This window comes from Chiroxiphia lanceolata, chromosome 2, assembly GCF_009829145.1.
Source record: "Chiroxiphia lanceolata isolate bChiLan1 chromosome 2, bChiLan1.pri, whole genome shotgun sequence".
NCBI lineage: Eukaryota > Metazoa > Chordata > Aves > Passeriformes > Pipridae > Chiroxiphia > Chiroxiphia lanceolata.
Window position 1 is genome coordinate 117,793,740 of NC_045638.1, and position 21,446 is coordinate 117,815,185.

General features: G+C 45.0%; 2 protein-coding genes across 6 annotated transcripts in view; one reads left to right on the forward strand and one right to left on the reverse strand.

The window, feature by feature from the left end:
* Nucleotides 1-328: 328 nt before the first annotated feature.
* MPC2 (mitochondrial pyruvate carrier 2) lies at nucleotides 329-7,899 on the forward strand. Its single transcript, XM_032677870.1, has 5 exons — nucleotides 329-540; nucleotides 4,245-4,285; nucleotides 5,585-5,669; nucleotides 6,898-7,009; nucleotides 7,648-7,899. The coding sequence occupies exons 1-5, from the start codon at nucleotides 435-437 to the stop codon at nucleotides 7,691-7,693; spliced, it is 390 nt and encodes a 129-aa protein (XP_032533761.1). The 5' UTR covers nucleotides 329-434; the 3' UTR covers nucleotides 7,694-7,899.
* A 973-nt stretch (nucleotides 7,900-8,872) lies between these two features.
* MPZL1 (myelin protein zero like 1) overlaps nucleotides 8,873-21,446 on the reverse strand; it is a 37,244-nt gene continuing 24,670 nt past the window's right edge. For 4 of the 5 annotated variants that reach the window (XM_032677866.1, XM_032677867.1, XM_032677865.1 and 1 more), the window contains 2 exons: nucleotides 20,613-20,718; nucleotides 8,873-14,837 (listed from right to left, as the gene is read on the reverse strand). In XM_032677866.1, coding sequence (XP_032533757.1) covers nucleotides 14,736-14,837; nucleotides 20,613-20,718 — 208 coding nt within the window. In that variant the 3' untranslated portion in view covers nucleotides 8,873-14,735. The remainder of the gene's footprint in view (nucleotides 14,838-20,612; nucleotides 20,719-21,446) is intronic. The other variant, XM_032677868.1, reaches the window with a different exon arrangement.

Sequence of the window (21,446 nt, forward strand, 5' to 3'; positions counted from 1 at the left end):
TGACGTCACCCCGACCCCAAGTGAGGGCAGCGTGGGCGTGGCCGGCCGCCGAACTGACTCTCTGGAGTCAAACCGGGGCGAAGCCGCAAGGCCGCCATCTTGGGTTTGGGTTAATTAGGGTTCCCCCGCGCCGGCCATCTTGAGCGGGAGAGTGAAGCCGCCCTGCCGGCGGCCATCTTTAAGCCGGGCGCCGGTGCCCTTCCCGCGGGCGGACGGCGCGCCAGATCTCCTCAGGGGGCGGGGCCAGCCCGCTCAGCCAATGGCGCTGCGCTCAGCGCCCCGCCCCGCCCCACCCCCTGCGGGGACAGCCAATCAGCGCGCGGGGCCGGCGGGGGCGCGGCCGGCGGGGGAAGGACGCGCAGTCGGTCCCCGCTCTCGCCGCCGTCCCCTTTGGTCGCCTCCGTTCGGTCCCCGCTCGCCCCGCTCGTCCCGCCATGGCCGCCGCCGCCGCGGGGCTCCGCGCCTCCTACCACCGCCTGCTCGACCGCATCGAGCTCATGCTGCCGCCGCGGTTCCGGCCCTTCTACAACCACCCGGCGGGTAACGCGCGGGGGGTCACCTTGGCCGGGGGGCGGGAGCGGGGACGCGGGTGCGGTGGCTCCGCTCCTTAACGGGGACGTGAGCGTGTCTGGGAAGGGGAAATACAAAAAGGCAGGCGCCACACGGGTGGTCCCAGCCGGGTGTCGCTGTCACGGCGCTCGCGGGGAGCGGCGGCGCTGCCAAGAGCCCCTCCGGGGGAATTCGATGCTTCCAAAGGAGCCTGGAGGCCCCGGCAGCCAAGTGGATGTGCTGGGGAAACAGAATGGAAAATAGGCTCGTGGAAGCACGGCATGGTTCAGGTTGGAAGGGACCTTAAAGCGCATCTCGTTCCAACCCCCCTGCCAAGGGCAGGGACACCTCCCACCAGACCAGGGTGCTCGGAGCCCCATCCAGCCTGGCCTTGGACACTTCCAGGGACGGGGGAGAGCGCTGACAGGGCTGCTGGGGGTAAGGAATTTCCCTGGAATGAGCTCCCCTCACCTGACCTACGGCTTGCCTTTGCATGAGCAAACAGGGGGGACTGTGTTATTAGGGAGAAGCCTCCTGTAAAATGATCTCCTTCGGTGCCATTTAGGTACTGTTTGTCCTGTAAACAAACTGTGTCGGGCAATTAAAAGCAGTGCTCGATAAAGTCCTGGAATTCCATAGGCTGCTGTTCCCACTGTTTCGTGTCAGTGGGATAGGCATCCTTGACTCTTCACCCACCCAGTGACTATGCACTGTGAAAATGGACTTTGGCTTTCAGTCTGTCCTCTTGAAACGGTGTCTTTCTTGGGAGGAAAATTGTTTTTCTACAGAAATCACAAAGAATGAAAAACCTGCAGTTGTCAAAATGTTTGGCTTATACTGAATTCACTAGGCCAATATATTTAATATTAATGTATTTTTATATATGAAAAGCCAATATATCCAATACTTCCATTGTAAAGGTGCTGAGAGACACATTCAATCTGTGAGAAAAGCAGCTGGAAGCTGCTTTTGTAGGATACAAGGCACAGAAAGCGCTGGGAATATCTGTGTTCCTTGTTCACCAGATCTGCAGTAGTAACTGAATAAGGCTTTGGGGGTTCTCTTGCAGTGCTTTTCACTTCATGGAACTGCCCATGGGCCACTTTTGTTCACCACCATAATGTTGTAATTAATAAATCCTTTTTTATGGACTCTTTATGTGTGTGTATATATATATATATATATATATATATACACACACACACACACATATATTTATCTGCATGAGAAAAGCCCTAAGCAGGTCCTGAAACTGAACCTTTGCCACTTCTGATTCAGCTCTGAACATCTTGAAGGTGTGTCTGTGAGAAAGTTATGCAATAGATGTCACTCTGACTAGGAAAAAAAAAACCAGTAGGTTAAAAATGAAAGGCTGGCATTTTATCTCTGGTGATATCCTGATTTCTAGTCTAATTTAGGAATATAAGTGTCATTGTCGTGGAATTATGAATCACTTGTGAGGGATGGAGAATGTGCTTTCTTCTTTCCTGGCACAAAGAAAGCTTCCAGTGAGATAACTGATGCCTGGTCTGAAAATCTGTTTCTTTGGCTGGCACTGCTGGAGGACAGTGGAGGGCCAGGCACACCAACTCCCCAGGCTGCCACAGGAAAGCCTGGGCTCAGCTTGTCCCCCCTCCCCTTTGGCCTTTTGGGTTCACTTTGCCTGATTAAACCAAACTTTTCAGCACAAAGACTTCTTGCATTTAATAGAAGTCATAAATCCTATAACCTGGTCACACCTGTGATATTCCCCCTGCTCTGATATGCTGCTGTCGAATTGCTCCTCGAGAAATTCTGGATGTCGGGATCAGGGAAGAGCTCTCCCTGGCTGGGTGCTTGCTGGAGTGCTTCCAGGAGAGGTGTTCTGCTCCAGGCACTTGACAGTATTCCCTAATTACCAGCTTGGATTGGTACCTTCCCTTTGTGCCTCCTTGCATTGTTTCTTACTTCTGTAGTCAGCAGTTTTAAATGATGGAGTTATTTATCTATTATTAATAAAAATTAACGTCAGCCTTCTTGAAAACTTTAGTGGCTGCTTATGGAGTGTCAGTTTAATAATTTATACTCGTCCCACATTCTCTGGTACTCCAAATCTGAATTTGTCTTTTAGAATAAATTAAATGATAGGGATTAAAGCCTTTTACAGAGGGCCTCCGTGAGACTGATTTGTAACAATCTGTATTTGCAGCCTGATACTGCTACACTGAGCAGCTGCCTGAGAGAGCAGCAACTTAAGTTTGTATCTTTAAAGGATAATACTGTATTTATTCAGCAATATTAGATAAAAAGTAATGCTAGTAGTTATTAACTGCAGCGTGAAGCTTGATCGCAAGCAGCGTGGGTTAAAGAGGGCTTTATACAAAGCTGCCAGGCCACTTTTTGTTGCTTTCTGCCCTGCCCTTTTGAGGTCCCAGCTGCCTTTAAGGTGACAGAGCAGTTGATATTTTTAACAGTCTTATCCCCCAAAATTATGAGTTGCTTCACAGGTGCCTGCCGTGGAAACCCCAGCGGTCACATTTGCCCCAAGTCACAGTTTTAAACCTGAGGGTGCTTAAAACAGGGAGCACAAACAGTTGCTGCAAGGTCTTTTTAAGGCTGAATTGTTAGTGAAAAAGTAGCTCACATAAAAAAAAAAAAAAGTAGCTCACATAAAAAGCAAGCAGAGTCCTGGCGGTTACTCATGTGTAACACGTTTTACACCTGTTACACGTTACAGTGAAAACTTGGCTTCATGTTGGATGTTACCAGAGTGGTGAACAGTGGCACACTGAGACCTAAACCCCGTGTTCTGATGGAATTGGAACCACAGTCCTGACTTTGGGTTGTGGGCTCCCATTCAAGACTTGGAGCTGTTGTCTTGGATTGATGATTTCTGGCATGGTTGTAGCTGTGGCTTTACAGTGCTTTGTTTTAACCAACCAGTTGCCACTTTGGCACCACTGCAAGATACATGTATTTGTAAGAGAGCTGTTTTCCCCCAGAGCCCATTCCACTGATTTTTCTCCCTTTCTCCTGGAGATTTTTAACTCTTCTTCCTCCATAATCCTCCTTTGCCTCCTGGTAGATTCCTGGGGTGTGGGTTTGAAGCCTTGTTTCTGCCAGGAAGACAAGGCTATTGAGAGGTGCAGGTTAGAGAACACTCTCCTTGTGACACTTACTGCTGCTTCTATTTGTGATTTGTGCTCTCACTTGAACCATCTAATGCCTGCACCGTGAAGGGGTGGGCTGTGATTTCGTAAAGGAAGGAGGGACTGGCTTGTTACAGTCCTAGTAATAAAATATTTTTGAGTTTTAGTTTACAATATTCAGTTCGCAAAGATTTAAAATACTATTTCTGCTAGTGCAGCTGTAAAGTAAGTTTTAATCATTCTTTGGAAACTGTATTCACTATTCCTAGGCCTTATCCTGATTCTTTTCACTCATAAATCAACTTTGCCTGCTCTGGTGTCCTCGAATGGACATGCAAAATCCTACTCACCTGCTGCAGAAGTGTGTGGGCTGATTACACAACTGAAGGTTGATGAACTATGGATATAAGGTGCTAGAGCTTGTACAGTGGTAGAAACTGTGCTAATTCACACAATTCATTATTTAAAAAAAGCCCCAAACCAACCCAAACTTACTGTGGGTATTAAAATAGCTACATCTCACTGAATAATTTAACTTCTTTTCTGTTTCCTCCCCCACTCCCTCAGGTCCCAAGACAGTGTTTTTCTGGGCACCGATTATGAAATGGGTAAGTATAAGATCCCAGCTGGTGTCTGGGTGTCAATCAGCAGCAATCCATTTGAGAAAGCAATGGTTTCCCAGCAGATATCTGAGCCTACAGAAAGATTCAACACTGGGGCTCTAATTTTTAATATATGTGGAGGAACAAAATTAACCTTGGTAACCCAGAGCACAACACGTAGGGAGAAAATGCTTTGTGGAAAAACTGTACTTTTCACTGCAAGTTTCACAAAAGCTTTCTCTTGTGGAACACTAGCTCCAGGTAGGCATGAGCTGGCATAATGCAAAACCCCTAAAGCATGTATTTCTTCAGAGATTGAGGAATCTGAAGAGGATCTTAGGGAAGCTAAATCCCTAGGCCTCCTAAGCTTGAAGGTAGGTTAAAGCATGTCAGAGTGCAAGGTAGTCTTGAGAAAACAGAAGAAAAAGGCAGCTGCCATTTTGGCTGTCAGTGGCTCTCTGAATCCTGTGAGGTTCCACTTCCCACTTGGCTGTACCTCTGGCCTCTGTTTGTGCCCAGGTGAAGTATTTGCCTCCTCCTAATTCACTGTACTCCTCATAGTTGTTGTATTGGCACAGACAAAACAAAACGACCTCCAAGCCCACAGAAGCTGTTTGATCTCCTCGTTTGATAAGCAGCAAGGATGTCACCTGCTCTTGCTACTGCCAGCTGGTTCCTCACTTTGCCATTGTGGATTTTTTTTGTGAACTCCTGTAACATGACTATGAAATTATATGTCCAGTAGAGGGCAATAACACAACAAACAAGTCAGGCAGTGTGTTTACTACTAATGCTGTCACAAGTAGATCAGCCAAGCTATTCCTCAGTTCACCTAGAAGTTTTCCACTTTTACTGAAATTATATTTAAAAATAAGCACTTTTATCCCCTTTAAATGAAGCTGAGTGAAGACTGTACGGTGTCACACCTACATCTTTACCAGCAATATCTTAGCCTGAACTGTAGGAAAAAGGGCCTTATTTAGATAAGCATGTACTTGTTGCTTACAAAAAAACCCAGGTTTGGTTAAGAAAGCAGCTGTGCTAAAATTAACCTCGTTCTTGAATTAATAAAAAAATTGCCACTGCCTGGGATTTTATTGCCAGCCAGTTGAAACCCTCATAACTGTGTCCTTATCCCTACCACAAGGGACTGGAAGTGGGTGGTGCCTCCAAGAGTCTAATTGCTCACACAGTGCATCCACTCTCCTGCATAATGCATGTAGCTGGGAAGCAACTTCCCCTTGTAAATCCCTTGACCTGTTACAGGAGGTCCTGCACTGGTGCTCACTGAATTTCTCTTTACAGGGTTTGGTGTGTGCTGGACTGGCTGACATGGCCAGACCAGCAGAAAAGCTCAGCACAGCACAGTCTGCAGTACTAATGGCCACAGGTAAAGCCACAGTTACTCCATGTTTTTGCCATCTCTGAACCTGAATACACTCCTTTCCAAATCCTCCATCAGCACTAATCAGCACTTCTATAGAAAGGCTTTATCTGTAACATGCCAGCTCTCACTATTGCTGTTGGATGATAGTTCTGGGACAGCTGTATACTTTTTATCAAACCTGTAAGTGTTCTGTAATCATGTAACAGTTTTCTACACGTGTCTGGACAATTTGCAATTGTCCAGACCAAACTGCTAAGAGTTAGGACATGAGTTTCATCCCTTAAGTTACCATGAGACCACTCATTCCAGTAGGTGCCCTCTTTTGCTTCAGATCAAGTAATTTTGAAATCGGGCCAGGATATAGTGACTTTTTTTAAACAGACTTTAGGGATTAAAGAATGGCAGGGTATTTACACTAACTGGAAGGAATCTGCAGATCTTACAAGGAATTGGAAGCAGTGGTACATGGACTACTGCACTGCTGCCTGCCAAGAACGTTCACACTGGCAGAAGCAATAGTCTGTAATGACAGAATCATTTAGGTTGGAAAAGACCTCTAAGATCATTGAATCCAACCAATAACCCAGCAGTGCCAAGCTCACCACTAAACCATGTCCCTAAATGACACATCTGCACATCTTATGACTCCACCACTTCCCTGGGCAGCCTGTTTCGATGCTGACAACCCTTTCAGTGAAGACGTTTTTTCCTGATATCCAATTTAAACCCCATCAGCGCAACTTGGGGACATTTCTTCTCGCCCTGTCTGTCACTTGTTCCCTGAGAGCAGAGCCCAAACCCCACCTGGCTACAACCTCCTTTCAGGGAGTTGTAGAGAGTGATAAGGTCACTCCTGAGCCTCCTTTTCTTCAGGTTAAATTATCCAAGCTGGACATACTACAGCAAAATACCACTACCCTGCAACTGTGCTGGAGAATTAAGGTTTCTACTCTGTAGAGTACAGAGATTTTTGTTTGATATTCAGACTACGATTGACCTTACTGTCTAGTTATTTTGGGAAAATGCAGTACATACCTGTAGCCATCCCAGTGGCACTTGCTGCACTTATCACTGAGAAACAGGTAGCTATGAAAAAAGCAGTTGTCTAACATGAAGTTGTAAAACTTGTCTCCTTAGACCGGCCCACGTATCAGTCTCCAAACTTAGGGAAATGCCCGAGCATTTTGCTTTGAAGGACTAACATCTTTAAACCTTCCATTTGATTCAACAGGCCTTATTTGGTCACGATACTCTCTAGTTATTATTCCTAAAAACTGGAGTCTGTTTGCTGTGAACTTCTTTGTTGGCTGTGCCGGTGGCTCTCAGCTCTTCCGGATATGGAGGTAAGTGTTAAGAGGGGCTTCTCCACCTTCTCTAACTGAGCATTCCAACCACCTCTTCTTAACCAGGAATTCATAAATGCTGCCAGCCTCAATGTCAGTGCATCAGGCAAGAGGAACTGCATGATTAATTAAACACTGCACAACTCTTTTGCTACGCTGTTAGTTTTCCAGTTCAGTTGGAGGGAAGATTTAAATAGTTTCAATCCAACTAGAGCACGTGTTAAGGAATGCTCCATGTAAGCTGCAGTTTCTGGGTCTAAGGCATTTAAAAGCTGTGGTTCTGACTGACAAACAGCCTAGACTTTGTCCTCATAAGCTCTGCACTTCTCTCAGCTTTCAGCATTGAATCTTGTCAGTTCCAGCAGCATCAAAGGATTCTTAAGCAGAGCAGCACTTTTCATTTTTTTTTAATTATTTCTAGAGGGAAACTTTGGAGTTTTCTGGCTTCAGGACTGGCCAGGAATGTAGCAAACTTAGCTACTTTGGAACTTTTTACATGAATTAAGCTATCCTGTGCTGAGTTTCCACCCTCAAGCTCATTGTAATTTTAAACCTCCTCTGCTGAACAGATTGTTAGGAAGACACTGTTATTGTAACTATTCTATTCTTAGCCTGTGCTATTTGTTTTTTTCCTATAGGTATAATCAGGAGCTAAAAGCAAAACAACAAGAGCAGGTGCAGTAAAGAGATGCTTAACCCAACAGGTCAAATCTAACAACGCACAAACCCATCCCCATGGGACCCAGCTTCACTAATTTTAATGTGCTTTTCCTCAGAGAAGAATCAAAGAGGAAATTTAAATGCCTAGAGAGCAAATGTTTTCTAAGTGCAAATAACAGAAGTATCACCACACATTTCAATAAAGGGTGACCTTTTAAATCAAAGCAAAACTGTGTGTTTGTATTGTCTCTTTAAAGAGACACTGACTGTGGACTGTGCCTGGAATGAGTTGCTGGGTCTCACCTTATCTGACTCCAGGAGTGACACAGTGCTGGTGACAGCCAAAGCCTCAGACTGAAGTGATCTTTCCTGTCACACTCAGACCTGGGCAGGGGTTTACCACACTTTCAGAAAACAACAGTAGAGTAGCATTCATATTTCGTTCCCTGATGCTCTTTCCTGGTAGCTAAGGACATCCTTTCCAGCTTCAGTTATGTGTATCTTCATTTGTTTCTCAGCCACCACAAAAGGAGAACAAACTAGTATGTGCCACTGGTGTTTTAGCTTCTGTCATCCTTTATAACTCGAGGCAGAAGAGCATTGCATTGAAGTACCAGAGCTCAGGAATTTATATCCAGGGGAGACGATGACAGGGACCAGGTAGCTTCTTCAGGATTGAGCTTTCATGAAAATGAAAGCCTTGAAATACTGGAGTTTTGCAAGGTCCTATTTTATGTCTCTCTCCACCCCTACTCTCCCCTAGCCTCAAGTGAGTTATCACTCCAGCATGGCAGGGGTGGAAAGGAACTGCACCTTGCTGTGGCACCGATGGTCCCCTCCTTTACTCACCCTTTGTACAGTGTTCTATTATCCTGTGCAAAGCATCTGTGCAGGACACTCCAAGGAAAGCATTTTCCATTCTTACAAGGCATGCACCTGATACTCTGTCAGCTCCCCTTTTTCAAAGGCTGTCCCACAGTGAAGCCAGTAGTGTTCTGCTACAGTTCCACTTGCATTCCTTGGCTCTTCCAGCCGGAGCAGTAACACAGGGTGTGAATTCCAAGGGTGAGCTCTCCAGCTGTGTTGTTGCTGAGTGGACACAGGCTGCAGTGACTGAAGAACATTGCCAGAGGCAGAGGTGTTGTGTTTCAGTCCCCCTCCCTTCCCAATCCTCAACCAGGTAAAATTCATCCAGCAAACCAGTAATGGGAAAAAAAAAAAAAGTGTATTAAAATATTCACAAGATTACAATACAAAACATGGAAGTCCATTCAAGAAAAAATATCCAAGATAACTGTTTCCAGATGAGTCTGTAAAAGCAAAAGCACTAACAGTTGGTACACTGGCTCTTCAAGTAATCAGGCCATGCAATGCATATCTAGCTCCCTCACACAGATTATACACCTGTCTTACAGGTGTTTGTTTTCTTGCACACCTCCAGGACAGAGGTTCACAAAAGACAAGTACCCGTGTACTCTGTTTTCAGTCACATTTACCACGTAAGAACAGCTGGCATTGCAGGGAGACAGAAGACATTGCACAGCACACTGATCTCCAAAGGCATGGAACTTAAGATTTTAGAGTGCAAAAATACCTGTAAATGAAAGGGCTTATTAGCTTTAGGGCAGTGAAGAGAAGGGAAAGAGAAGCCTCAAGAAGAGTATAATTGCTGAGCGTAGTTAACATGATTTTGTAGTGTCCCATATAAAAATGTCACCTAAATACTAGAACAGCCCAGAAGTCTTACCCATCTTCTCCACTTTGGTGGTTTTAAAGAGAAAATATTTCCATCACCTATTATACAATAAGAGCATTTGAGGTCCCAGGCAGATACATTAGTAATGCAAAATTCCAAGACAAGATTTCAATAGAGATTGAAGGTGTTTTGGTTACAAATCAAATCAGTCTGTGCCTGACCTCAGTGAATCCACTCTAAGGCGATGCAGCTCCCAAGTTGCACATACATATTTACTGCAGTTACAGATGGTTACCTAAACAGTTCTCACAGGTTTAAAAAGTTTAAAAACCGAATTACAGCTCTTCTAGTCGCAAACTGAAATATCACTAAAGCTTTGAGAGAAAACAAAACCCTGCAGGTCTCTGGTTGTAAATGACACATTGGACAATGAGTTACAGGGACGTACTTGCCACCCTGTTATGGCTCTTAGTGCCACCTCGTGAACATGGTGACCATCTTCCCCACAGAACAACTGCTGAAGTCAGAAGGGGCAGTGGAAATCTGATGTACTGAGTACAGCTCCCAAATTACTTCCATCGGTACCTTACAATTATTTGTAATCCTTCTCCTGAAATTCATTTATGGTACTCAAAAATAAGGAAGATTTCAGATTGATCCCAGTTTTGTTTGCATGATGAATAAAAGAGAATTCATTGCAAGTCTTTTCCATCACACAGACCTTCCCCAGGTCCACTATCCAGGAGCAATGACCCACCTAGTTTTACTCCTTGAGGCTGCTGCCTCAAGAGAGGCACCTACTCCTCTGCTGGGCTGCTGCAAGCTTGGCAAGCAGCACTTCTTTTTAAAATAGATGGTCCTAAAAAGAGCTGGCAGCAGTCCTACAGCAGGACAAGGGCAAGGCCCTTCGTGCTGCTCAAAGTTCAAGCTGTTCTTTTTCCACCTTGCAAGGAGCAGCAGAGCAAGCAGAGCTAAACTTCTGGTCACCACAACGTCAGGATACGATGACCTTGTTTGACTTTAACCTCTGCTTGCTTTACCCATCAAGGAAGTAGAAGTCCTCTGTCTCCTGTGACTTTACTAAGTAAGCCAACTCACCATCAGTCCCTTTCATCAGCAGAGGTTATTGTATCATTAAATGAGATAAGATAACCTGATGGAACAGAAAGTTCACAAGTGTTGTCTCACAATGCCTGAAGTCCTTTTGACTTCAGTCTGTTACTTAATAGCTACATTATTCACATTTTTATGACCAAAAAAAAAAAAAAAAAAATTGAACAGCCCTACCACTGGAGAGGGATTCAGACTGATTTCTGCCATTCCTGGGGAAAGAGATTTTTGTTTCTTTCTAAAAAGATGTTCAGCGTTTCTTAAAAATACTTCAAAGCTCATTCTGCCTTCACAAAGAGGACCCAAGCAGCCTTGCAAGGTGCCTCCTCAGTCCAGGCAATATTCATGTACCCGTAGCCAGACAAAAGCCATGCAAGGAGGTGTCTCCTTACATCAGTCAGCATCAGCCAGATCAGTGTTTCTCCTAAAGTCAGCACCAGATCAGCACGTCTCCCAAAGTTAGCACCAGATTAGTGTGATTCCTAAAGTTAGCACCACATCAGAATTGTGCTCAGATTCTCCAGTATATCCCAGCAGGAAAAGAAACAAACATTAGTAGCAGAATTCAGAGGCAAGGCCAGCCCCATCTTCTCATAGCAGCAAGTTTTTGATCACTGCATTCATCGCAATTCTCCCTCTTACTCGAAAATACTTTCTTGGGGAGAAACATGGTGATGTACAGGGATGAACACAGGTAGATCAAAATCAAGGTTCTCCATCAACCACATCAAAAGCATTAGTTTATTATTAAGTGTAAAACAAATGTTGGGAAGCAATAGCCTGGTAGTTAAGGAAAGCAGCAGCAGCAGGATTCTTTCTGCTCCTAATCACAGAACCACAGAACGTGCTGAGTTGGAAGGGACCCACCAGGACCATCGAGTCCAATTCCTGGTCCTGCACAGGACCATCCCCAAGAGTCATGTGCCTGATAGTGCTGTCCAAAACTTCTTGAACTCTGTCAGGCTTGGTGCTGTGACCACTTCTCTGGGGAGCCTGTTCCAGTGTACCCAACCTCCCTCTGGGTAAAGAACCTTTTTCTAATATCCAACCTAAATCTCCCCCAGCTCAGCTTCACACCTTTTCCTCGAGTCCTGTCACTGGTCACGAGATGAAGAGATCAGTTCCTGCCTCTCCTCTTCCCCTCCCGAGGAAGTTGTAACTGCATTGAGGTCTCCCCTCAGCCTTCTCTTCTCCAGGATGATCACACCAAGTGCCCTCAGCTGCTCCTCACACGACTTCCCCTCCAGACCCTTCCCCATCCTTGTTGCCCTCCTCTGGATGCTCTCTAGTGGCTTAATATCCTTCTTATACTGTGACACCCAAAACTGCCCCAATATTGCAGGTGAGGCCGCCCCAGCTCAGAGCAGAGTGGGACAATCCCCTCCCTGGCCTGGCCAGCGATGCTTTGTCTGATGCCCCCAGGACAGGGCTGGCCCTCCTGGCTGCCAGGGCACTGCTGACTCAGGGCCAGCAGGCCACCCACCAGGACCCCCAGGGCCCTTTCCGTGGCACTCCTTTCCAGCATCTCATTCCCCAGTCTGTCCGTGCATCCAGGGCTGCCCCGTCCCAGGTGCAGAATCCAGCACCTGAGGAGATCATACAGAAGCACAGAATGGTTTGGGCTGGAAGGGACCTTAAGGACCATCTTGTTCCAACACCCCTGCCATGGGCAGGGACACCTTCCCCTAGACCAGGTTGCTCAGAGCTCCATCCAACCTGGCCTTGAACGTTTCCAGGGACGGGACATCCACAACTTCTCTGGGCAACCTGTGCCAGGGCGTCCCCACCTTCTGAGTAAAGAATTTGCTGGCTACAGTCACCAGTGTGAGTACTGCAGCAACCAAGAACAGTGCTTTGGCACACAACAGATACTGGACTGTATCAACAGATGGAAGCTTGAGTTGGAAAACTGCCCCTGAGTGTGTCTGGGACAAGTAGGTCCCACTCCATCAGCTTCCAGCACTGGGAAGAAGCATCATAGCCCATCATGTGGAGTCTTGCTAAAACCCCTGTTTAATCCTTGAAGTAGAAAATGATATTTAAAGGCCTTTTGTGGAGAAGAAAGTTGTTCATTTTTCATCTTGTATGCATTACTGCCAAAAAATAAAATGCTACATAATTTTCAGAGCTGCCACAGCACAGTGTCTCAGCTCCCAACAGGACTTGGCAAACGTCTGAAAACTGATATCTTAAAAACATCCTGAAACATGTCCATTCTTTGATATCAGCCAAGTCCCAGAACAAGGGTTACACAAATTCAGATATTGCAGGATTAGGAACTGACATCTAGCAGAATAAATTAATCCATGGTTTCCTTTTGAGCCTCAGTTTTAAGAAGCTGGTTCTGGCTTTGAGGACAATGTCTTAAAATCTAGCCAGTGCATGTATACAAAAATAAAGCTGTCGACTTCTAATAAAGGCAGGTGTTGTCAGAAAACCTGTGAAGTCTGATCCTGATGAAGGGATATAGTGTTGGCATGCCCAACTTTGTTGGGAAAAAAACCCCCACTGTACAAAAAACCAGCTATTAAAGTTCCACTGTTATAATGAAAGGATTATCTAATGTGGTTCTGAAAGGGTCTTCCACGGGCCTATAACTATTTCTCATTTACTTGGTGTTACATTAGGCTTGAGTTTGTTTGGAACAGATTGCCCAGAGATGCTGTAGAGTTTCCACCCACGGAGATACTCAGAGCTGGGCACAGTGCTGGGCAACCTGCTCTGTCTGACCCAGAGGACTAGATGATGTCCAGAGGTCCCTTCCAACCTCAACCATTCTGTGACTGATTCTGTGCAACAAGACAGAACTAGGAAATGGGTAAGAATCAGAGACAAGGCCTTTATGACAGACCAAACTGAAAATCATTTGCTGCCACAAAAAAAGGCCAAACGACACCACGTTAGGATGTACAAAACAGAAATCCTTCTACCAAATGTTACTCTGAAAAGATCTTTGCTGGAATGCCACTTCTAGCTCTGAGCACCAGATTTCAGGGTACTGTGGATCAGCAGAAGAAAGATCCTCATCAGCAGAGATCCTTAACAATCTAGGAGGAGTTTAACCTAGAAACAAGAAGCTGGGGAACTATACTCAAGCAGTAGACCTGCAGAGATGAAGGAAATAAACTGCCCTTCTGCATCCTCTGTGCAAATATAGGTTACACCAAAAAAAAAAAAAACCACATCAAAAAACCCGAAGAGCCCTAGACATTCTCCAGAGGTCATTCAGCATCCACTACAGGCTTTTAAGAACAGATAAAGCACCTCTAAGGAGGTGACAGTGGTATAACGGAGCCATGGGAGAAGTAAGGGAGTACTACAGCTTCCAGATCCTTTGGAGCCCTTTTTCACACTTACATGAAATGACACAGCTTTGAGGAAGAAACATTTCACTGAAAGGTTCAACAGAGTCTGAGGTAACCACCTACAGCTACAGCTTCCTATGCCTTTAACTCACTATCTCCTTAGTGTTCACAAAATCCATTCATACCATTCCACAAAATTCATTAGATCAACACTATCCCTGCACCTTAAAGGACTAATCTTGAAAAGCTGGGCTCATAGAGAAGTAAACAGTTCTGTGACCCGTGTTACACAGGTCAGGTAGGCCTAAAGATTTCCTTCACTTACACTGCTAAGACATACATTTCTGACAGCTAGGAGTCACAATTTGGCTTACAAGACCAAGTGAGAGGGTCTAGTTTACATGAGAAGGCAGCTTTTACCGAGAATCTGACCAAAGAAAGATAAAGATAAATACCCTGTATACATAAGGAATTCAGTGGATATAAAGAAGATGTCTCCTTTATATTCATCTCAACAAAAGAAGGCCTTATAAGCAAAAAAAAAAAAAAAAAGAAAAAAAAAAGAGAAAGAAGGAATCTCCAGGTCAATCTAGAATCTTCAGGCATCTTCCAGTTTCTCCATTAATAATCAAGATAAAAATATTTAAAAATCGTGATGCGAGTTTTCACTTTCTCTCTCGTCACACATGATAATACAAAAAAGAGTATCGGCGATTTATAAGCAAAAATTCTTACCGCATTTCAACATGCAACATTGGTCTCACTTCTGTACGATTAAATAGACTATTTACACACAATACATATATATCTTTCCCTCTGTATGCACATGCATTGGTCCTAGCCTAGGCATCAAAGGCCACATGTGAGTTCTCTGGGTCAAATCTTGTTCAAGCAATTCCAGTCTTGAGAGTGTGTGTGTGTGTGTGTTCTCCTTTGGACAGCTTAGGATCTCATCTCAGTTCTTCCGGATGTCGGCGTAGACCACGGACTCTGACTTGATGATCTTGTCACTGTGCTGTCCCCCGGAGTGATCTAACTGCGCGTAAATGACTGGGCCCTGGGGACACAACAGACAGGAGCCATCAGGACTTCTCACAAACAGGCGGCAAGATGAAAGCCAAAGCAAGACCACGGAGCTTTAATGACTGCGAACGGGCACTTGGAAGCGGGTGGAATGAACCCCGGCCTACGAATGAGCTCCAGTCTGCCACCTTTCTGCTCTCGGGAGCAATGCCAACAGCGCCCTTTCCTCCCTCTGAGACCTTCTTCCCACAAAAAGCAAAATCTAGAATCCTTTGCTCTGAAATGCAGCAATTCTTGCGTGTTATGGAGTAAAGACACGTGGCTTAGTCAGATGCACGCCAGATTTGTTATTGTTCAGGAGGAACTGTACTACAGATTTACCAGTCCACAGCAGAGGGTACTTCCCCTTCTGCCACTCAGTTCCTGTGAATTTCCAGCACCGCTGGACCACTTGGATAATAGGGGAGGGAATAAACCTGCAGCCCCCTGTGACACGAGTCACTGCCCAAACAAGTGATGAGATCAAGACTTACACAGCAGTGTAGTACAGAAAGCACTACATGCAGCAATACAGAATTCTTACCTGACTTCTGAACCAGGCCAAGCTCTGCACAGCTCCATAAACACCCTGGGCAGGCACGGCCACACACCTTTGTTACCTTTGCTGGGGTGCAGTGGGGGACATTACCAGCACTGTCCTTCAGCTGAGCAAACGTGCCTGCGCCTTCCTAAAACACCACATCCTCCAAAACAGCCCACAGGAGAGAAAACTGCAGCTACTGGAGACAGGACTGGAGCCTGTACAGAACAGGTGCCCAACAAGACAGGTGGGACCCCTATGGCCAGGTCTGACCTGCAGCTCCCACACTGCACCCCCCAGCTGACACAAGCACAGAGCACAAGGCTGGGACCACCTCAGCACAGAGAACACCCCCCACACCTCCCTGCAGGAGGGAAAGGGACTGTCCTGTTTGGGGCTGAGTGGGGGGAATTACAGAGAGAGAGAGAGCTTTTAGTTTGGTTGTGGCTTTTTTAGCAGTTTTTCCTTCAAAACATTTCATCCATTTAACTGTTTCAGTTTCCCTCATGTCCCAGGAAGAAGGAGCCTTCACAGGCACTTCTCCTACTCCATTCTTACCAATACTTTTGGAATCCTGGCAAATTAGGAAACACTTCTACAGAACTGACCCAGAAATCCTTCCATCTATCTCCCAAACCAATCAGGAGCCAGAGATGAAAAGAGACCTTCTGTACAGAAAATTAAGCCCTTGAAGGACCATAAAGTACCTTCCTGCACAGCTGTTTTCCCCCCCAGCACAGTGGCAAAGCACACACCTGATAAATACCTTGTTCTCTTTCAGAAGTAATTTAAATCCACATTTTTCTTCCTTCTGGGTAAGGTATGTCCAAGGTGATAAAAGAGCAGAAGACAGACAGAAGGGCAAAAACTTGCGAGTGGATATAAAACACTGAATATAAACAGCAGACTGAGAAAATGAAGGGGAAAAAAAAAAAGGACACTGATGTCTTCGAAAAACCTGGGTTTTAAATCTCAATATAGCCATTTTTTTCTTTTTGCTGCTATTTGCTTTCATGTTGTTCTGGTCTCCAACACTGTACCAGGATTACATTACTGATTCCAATTAGAGTGCAGTATCTACATAAACTTCAAGGCAAAGGAACCTTAAAGTTTATTTGCAAGCAATTTTGGAAGTCTCATCTGCCTGAGGCCAGAGGTAGGATAAATTCAGCTCAAGAGTACTTCCTATCAGTTAAATAAAAATAAAATTAATAAATCTCTAACTGCATAAAGCACTCATTATGACTTTCCCAGTTTTGTTCAAGTAATTCTGATGGGTCAATTTTCTGCCATGGAGTTCACTCTGGACCAGTTATCACTACTCTGACCTAACTGATCCTGTCCTCTCAGGATCAGTTATCACTGTTCTTGGTTTATGCCATTTAAATACAGCTATTCTGCTGCAACCAGAATGTTAGGTGGTGGTGGAGAGACTGACTGGCCTGATCACCTGACCCAAACCAAGCTACCACTGTCTCAATATGTTCACTGTCAGTCACCTAAGTAAGTGGTAGGTTAGCTAACAAAGGGCAAAGGAGGACCAAGGATTTATTGCAATGCTCCATCTATTTTATTTGCTGTCAGTTGATTTTCTAGCTGACTAAAATCAACTAATTCAGGGCCACTTAAAAAAAAAAAAAAAAGCCTAAACAATTCAGAACTTTCATCTAATCCCAAATAAGCTCATCCTGACTCTTCAGAACCAGAAGACAGACCAGCACTGCTACACAAAACCAGCAATTTTTCCCAGAGCTTTGCAATTTTTCCATTTAGAACTGAAGGGAAAAGAATAGCAGGAGTACCTGCTACGGGTTTGTTAACAGTCATGAATTGCAAGTCACAGCAAAGAAAAAGGAATTAAAAAGTTAGACCATCATGGTCTAAGAGGAGTCTACAGTATTTTCAAATTTTCTACATTCTGAAAGCTACTCCAACTACCACAGATTCCAGCTCCAGGAAAGTTATCTGAAATTTAAATCAAGATTCCTGGCACTATGAACTGCTCCTTCTCGGGGTTGTGAGAACCAGTTTAAAACCTGGAACAGAGCTCAAACACAGCCTGTTCAGATCTATCTTAAACCAGAAAGAGCAAAGCCAGAGATCTGCACTTCTGTAGCAGATGTTAATGCAGCTTCAGTGCTCCCCAATTCTACACTGAGAGACCTCCCTGCTCAGGGACCTCTGCACCAACCCGCTCTGTACATCAGAAATGCCTTCTGTGGACGTCACTCTTGAGCATCAGTGTCCTTCAGCCTGCCCAGAAGTGAACACTCAGCTCCTTGCAAAGCACAAAGACAAGTGGCAGCCACCTTGGAGTTTGGCATATTTTGGGACAATCTGCCTTCCCGTTTGACTGCTGCAACCCAGTTTACTAAACGAGGACATCCATGTGGGAAATACGTGTAGTTCTGGCCTTCAAACAATGGTCATGGTAGGACAGGAGCCACTACAGAGTGATGGTACAGACAAGAAACACCACACACAGATTTGACAGGACAGAACATACCTGAGGAGGAGGAAGGCACAGTGAAAACAAGTGGGGCTGATTCAATCAGCTGAGCACTCACAGAATCAGATTTGCACGCTTTCAGCACTGTGGGGCACTCCAGAAAGCAAGGTCCACACCTGATTAACTTGCACTCAAAACACACAAAGGAAATGCAGCCTCAGTGCACTTTCAGCTGAGAAGTGATGTGGACAAATACTCCACCACTGATACTTAAACTGACACATAAATAAAAAAAAGAATTAACTTAATCAATTTAAATGCCGCTCTTTGAGAGTGACCACCTCTGTCACTGTTTTTAACTTGCAGAGGCAGGGGTTGTGTGTTTGTATTCACAGTTCTTTTCCAGCACGAAGCATTCAGTCACTTCCTACACATCCCACCAAGTGAAAGGCTCCAAGGAAGACCAACAGGCCTTTGCTGTTTGACCACAGCACTGACTGTGGGAACCACTGGTGTAAAACTGCCAGGCATTCCAAGAGACAAGAGTGTGCCTGAATCAGCAAGCAGCTTCTGGGAACTCCAGGAATCTGGATATCTGCATTTCACCTACACAACACCTCAAAAACTTGGATACTGCAACTAATTTCTTGATTACCAAGAAATACTGGGTTTTGCTCACATGTGATGCTAGATTTCAAATATGTTGATTTGACCCTTATAAAAATAAGGCTAGAAGTTAAAAATATAAAGTGAAATATAGAAATGCAACTGAAATTTAGTTTTCTCACTGATTTAAACATTCTGTTCAAAATCTGATCTACCCTGATTTCATTGTGGATGTTTTTAAAGAAAAGTAAATTTGTTTGCTTATTCTGTAAAATGGGGCAAACGTTTAACAGAAGGCAGAGGAACCACTTGCTGCCACAAATGTTTGCCAAGAAAAGAAAATCCAGACAAAACTCTTTTTTGCCTAAGAGACTAAAAATCTAAAAAACTGAACGAAACAAAAGCCATTTGCAGTATTTTTCCTTTCAGATCAGTAGTGTTCACACTCTGGATTTTTCTTTAGGAACTTACCTGCAGGAAGACCCTGGAGGGCCCTCTTAAGGAATAAGCAGAGCAGAGTAACTACAGAAGAGCAAAAGCTCACTGATCCTGAGTTATCTTTACACAGTTTAGATTTACTCTGACATGTTCCTTCAGTACATTGAGACCCAGAACACTGAGGACATGGGAACGTGAGGACACTGCAAATTTTCACACCAAAACATTAAAGTCTTTTAACATTTAAATGCAGAACAGCAAAACTCTTAATCCTTGTAGCTGTCAGGGCACTTCCATGTACTGCTTCATACCATGACAGTAATTAGACAAAACATCTTGGTCTTGTGACCTAGGGACATCAACTCCAACACCTACTGCAATATAAATCCCACAAAACCTTTTTTTTTTTTGGAAGGGGGAACAGCAGGAAGCACCTGTCTCACTCACCCATTCTAGAAGCTCCTCCCATGAAGCAGAAAAGACAAGCTTTATCTAGGCCTTATAAGCTGCTGCTACTAGACCCATTCCAGTCAAAATCTGAACCTATCTTTAAGTCTTATAACTTGAGTATATAGCCTCTGTGTTCAGAGAATAACTGATCTCCCAAGTCAGAAGGCAGCTTTGTGGGCCTCTGTGCTAAAACCCTGGAAATACTGCAAGGCCCAGAACAAAATGCATTTCAAAACCAAACCAGAAGCCCAACAGAGCAGGGACTTGGACTTTATCCAGCTCACTGGATAAAGCACATTTAGGTTTTTTCCCGTAGTGTTAACACATTAACACACATCTCCACTGTTTTGTCGGGAAAAATTAGGAACCCAGGTATTAACTTTGATTTAGAAACTCATCAGTTCACACACTACCCTTCAGCCACTTTCTAAAAGGTGGCTAATCAAGAAAAAGTCCATTTTGAACTTAAATTCACTCAAGGTCCGTACCTCCACAGGAAAATTGCTGACAATACATGAATCAAGAGGTAAGAAACGGCTTCCAAATTAGGAAATCTTGCGCACTTTTAACAGGTAATCATACATTGCATAGAATCCCTGTCTGACTCACGCCCTCTCCCCTCTAACTAATTTCCCATGGGACGTTAACTCTGGACAAGAGACAGCTTATTCCTTCAAAGTCAGTAGGACTGCCAACAGCAGCAAGCACGAAGAGTGGCACTTTCAAGCCCACACGAGCTGGGGGGCTCTGCAAAGGAGAGCTCCCAGCAGCACGAGCCGTCTGCAAACTGACCATCGCTGCTCAGCGTCTGCACCGCGCTGCCTCGTCGCCCTCTGAAGGGGGTACACGCCACAGAGCATGAGAGAGTAAAATTCCTCCCCACTGCAACCTCAAAAGAGATTAGGCAGCTTTATGGGGTGATTACACATCTAGTAGACAATGCTGTCTCTGCACTGAACAGCTACTCGCTGCCCACTCCTGATCCTTGCCAACCCTGCACTGCGTTATGACCTGAGTACGCTGACACACAAGACCACAACCTTTAGGATTAAAAGGGCATAAAACTCCATCCCAGCTAGCAGCAAGATGCTGATCTTCCAGTTGCACTAAGCCTTCTGCAGAAGAGTCCACCAGTCCCAGCTTACTGTCCACCCCTGGTTTGCAGCACACACTTTCACCCCCCAGCACTTTAAGGCACGCATCCCCCCCTGCCTTTATGTTTTCCATACCGTGTTCCCCACGCTCTGGGAGGATCCTGCTCGGGGAAGCAGCAGGGAGCAGTTTACCTGGTGTGATCTGGCGGGCACGCTGTTTACCAGGCCCTCTGTGTCGGAGGGCGCCTTCTGCGGAGCCTGCTTAACCGGAGACATCAAGCTCTCAGAGGTACTGCAGCTGACGAGGTGGCAGAGCAGAGTTTGCACGACAATGTTCAAGAGGCAACACAAAAAACCCAAAAAAAAAAAACAAAACAGAACAAAAAACAAAAAGACGAGTGATGGCGAGATGAGAGTGGCAGATCGCGCCAAAGTAAAAGTGAACACAATGGATTCTAAAATAAATGCGCACGATTCTCCATCTCTCCCGAGGTATTTCTCTAACCTTCCTCCGAGTTTTATTAGTAAGCAACATGAAGGAGCAACTATTAACACAGGACAGCAGCTCCTCCAAAATCCCTGTTCCTTAGATATTCCCATTCGACCCAACCCACGTGTTTTCTTCTCTGGGGCTTCAGACTCGACTAACAGTGGTAAATGGCAATTATCTTCTAACTAGAAGTTAAACAGTCCTAGTTACTGAGTCAAGTGTTAAACCAGTGTTAGAGCCAACACTTGCAAGAGCCACCAGCTTTCCATATCAGCAAGGTACTTCCTACCAAACTCCACATTAGTTCCCTTGCTTTGGTTAGGCTGTGATCCCAAATTAATGCTGCCCGCTCACAGCAGATACTGGTCTCTGGAGCAATCACCTCAAGAGTCCCACAGGACATTTTAAGCTATGTGCCCTCATGGCTACCTGAATAATCAAGCAAATCTTGTTTTACAAACAGAAGAACTGTCTTGTGGTGAGAACCAACAGCCCTAAAAGAAGGCTGCCAGTTTTCACTCTCTGATTGCTTCTTT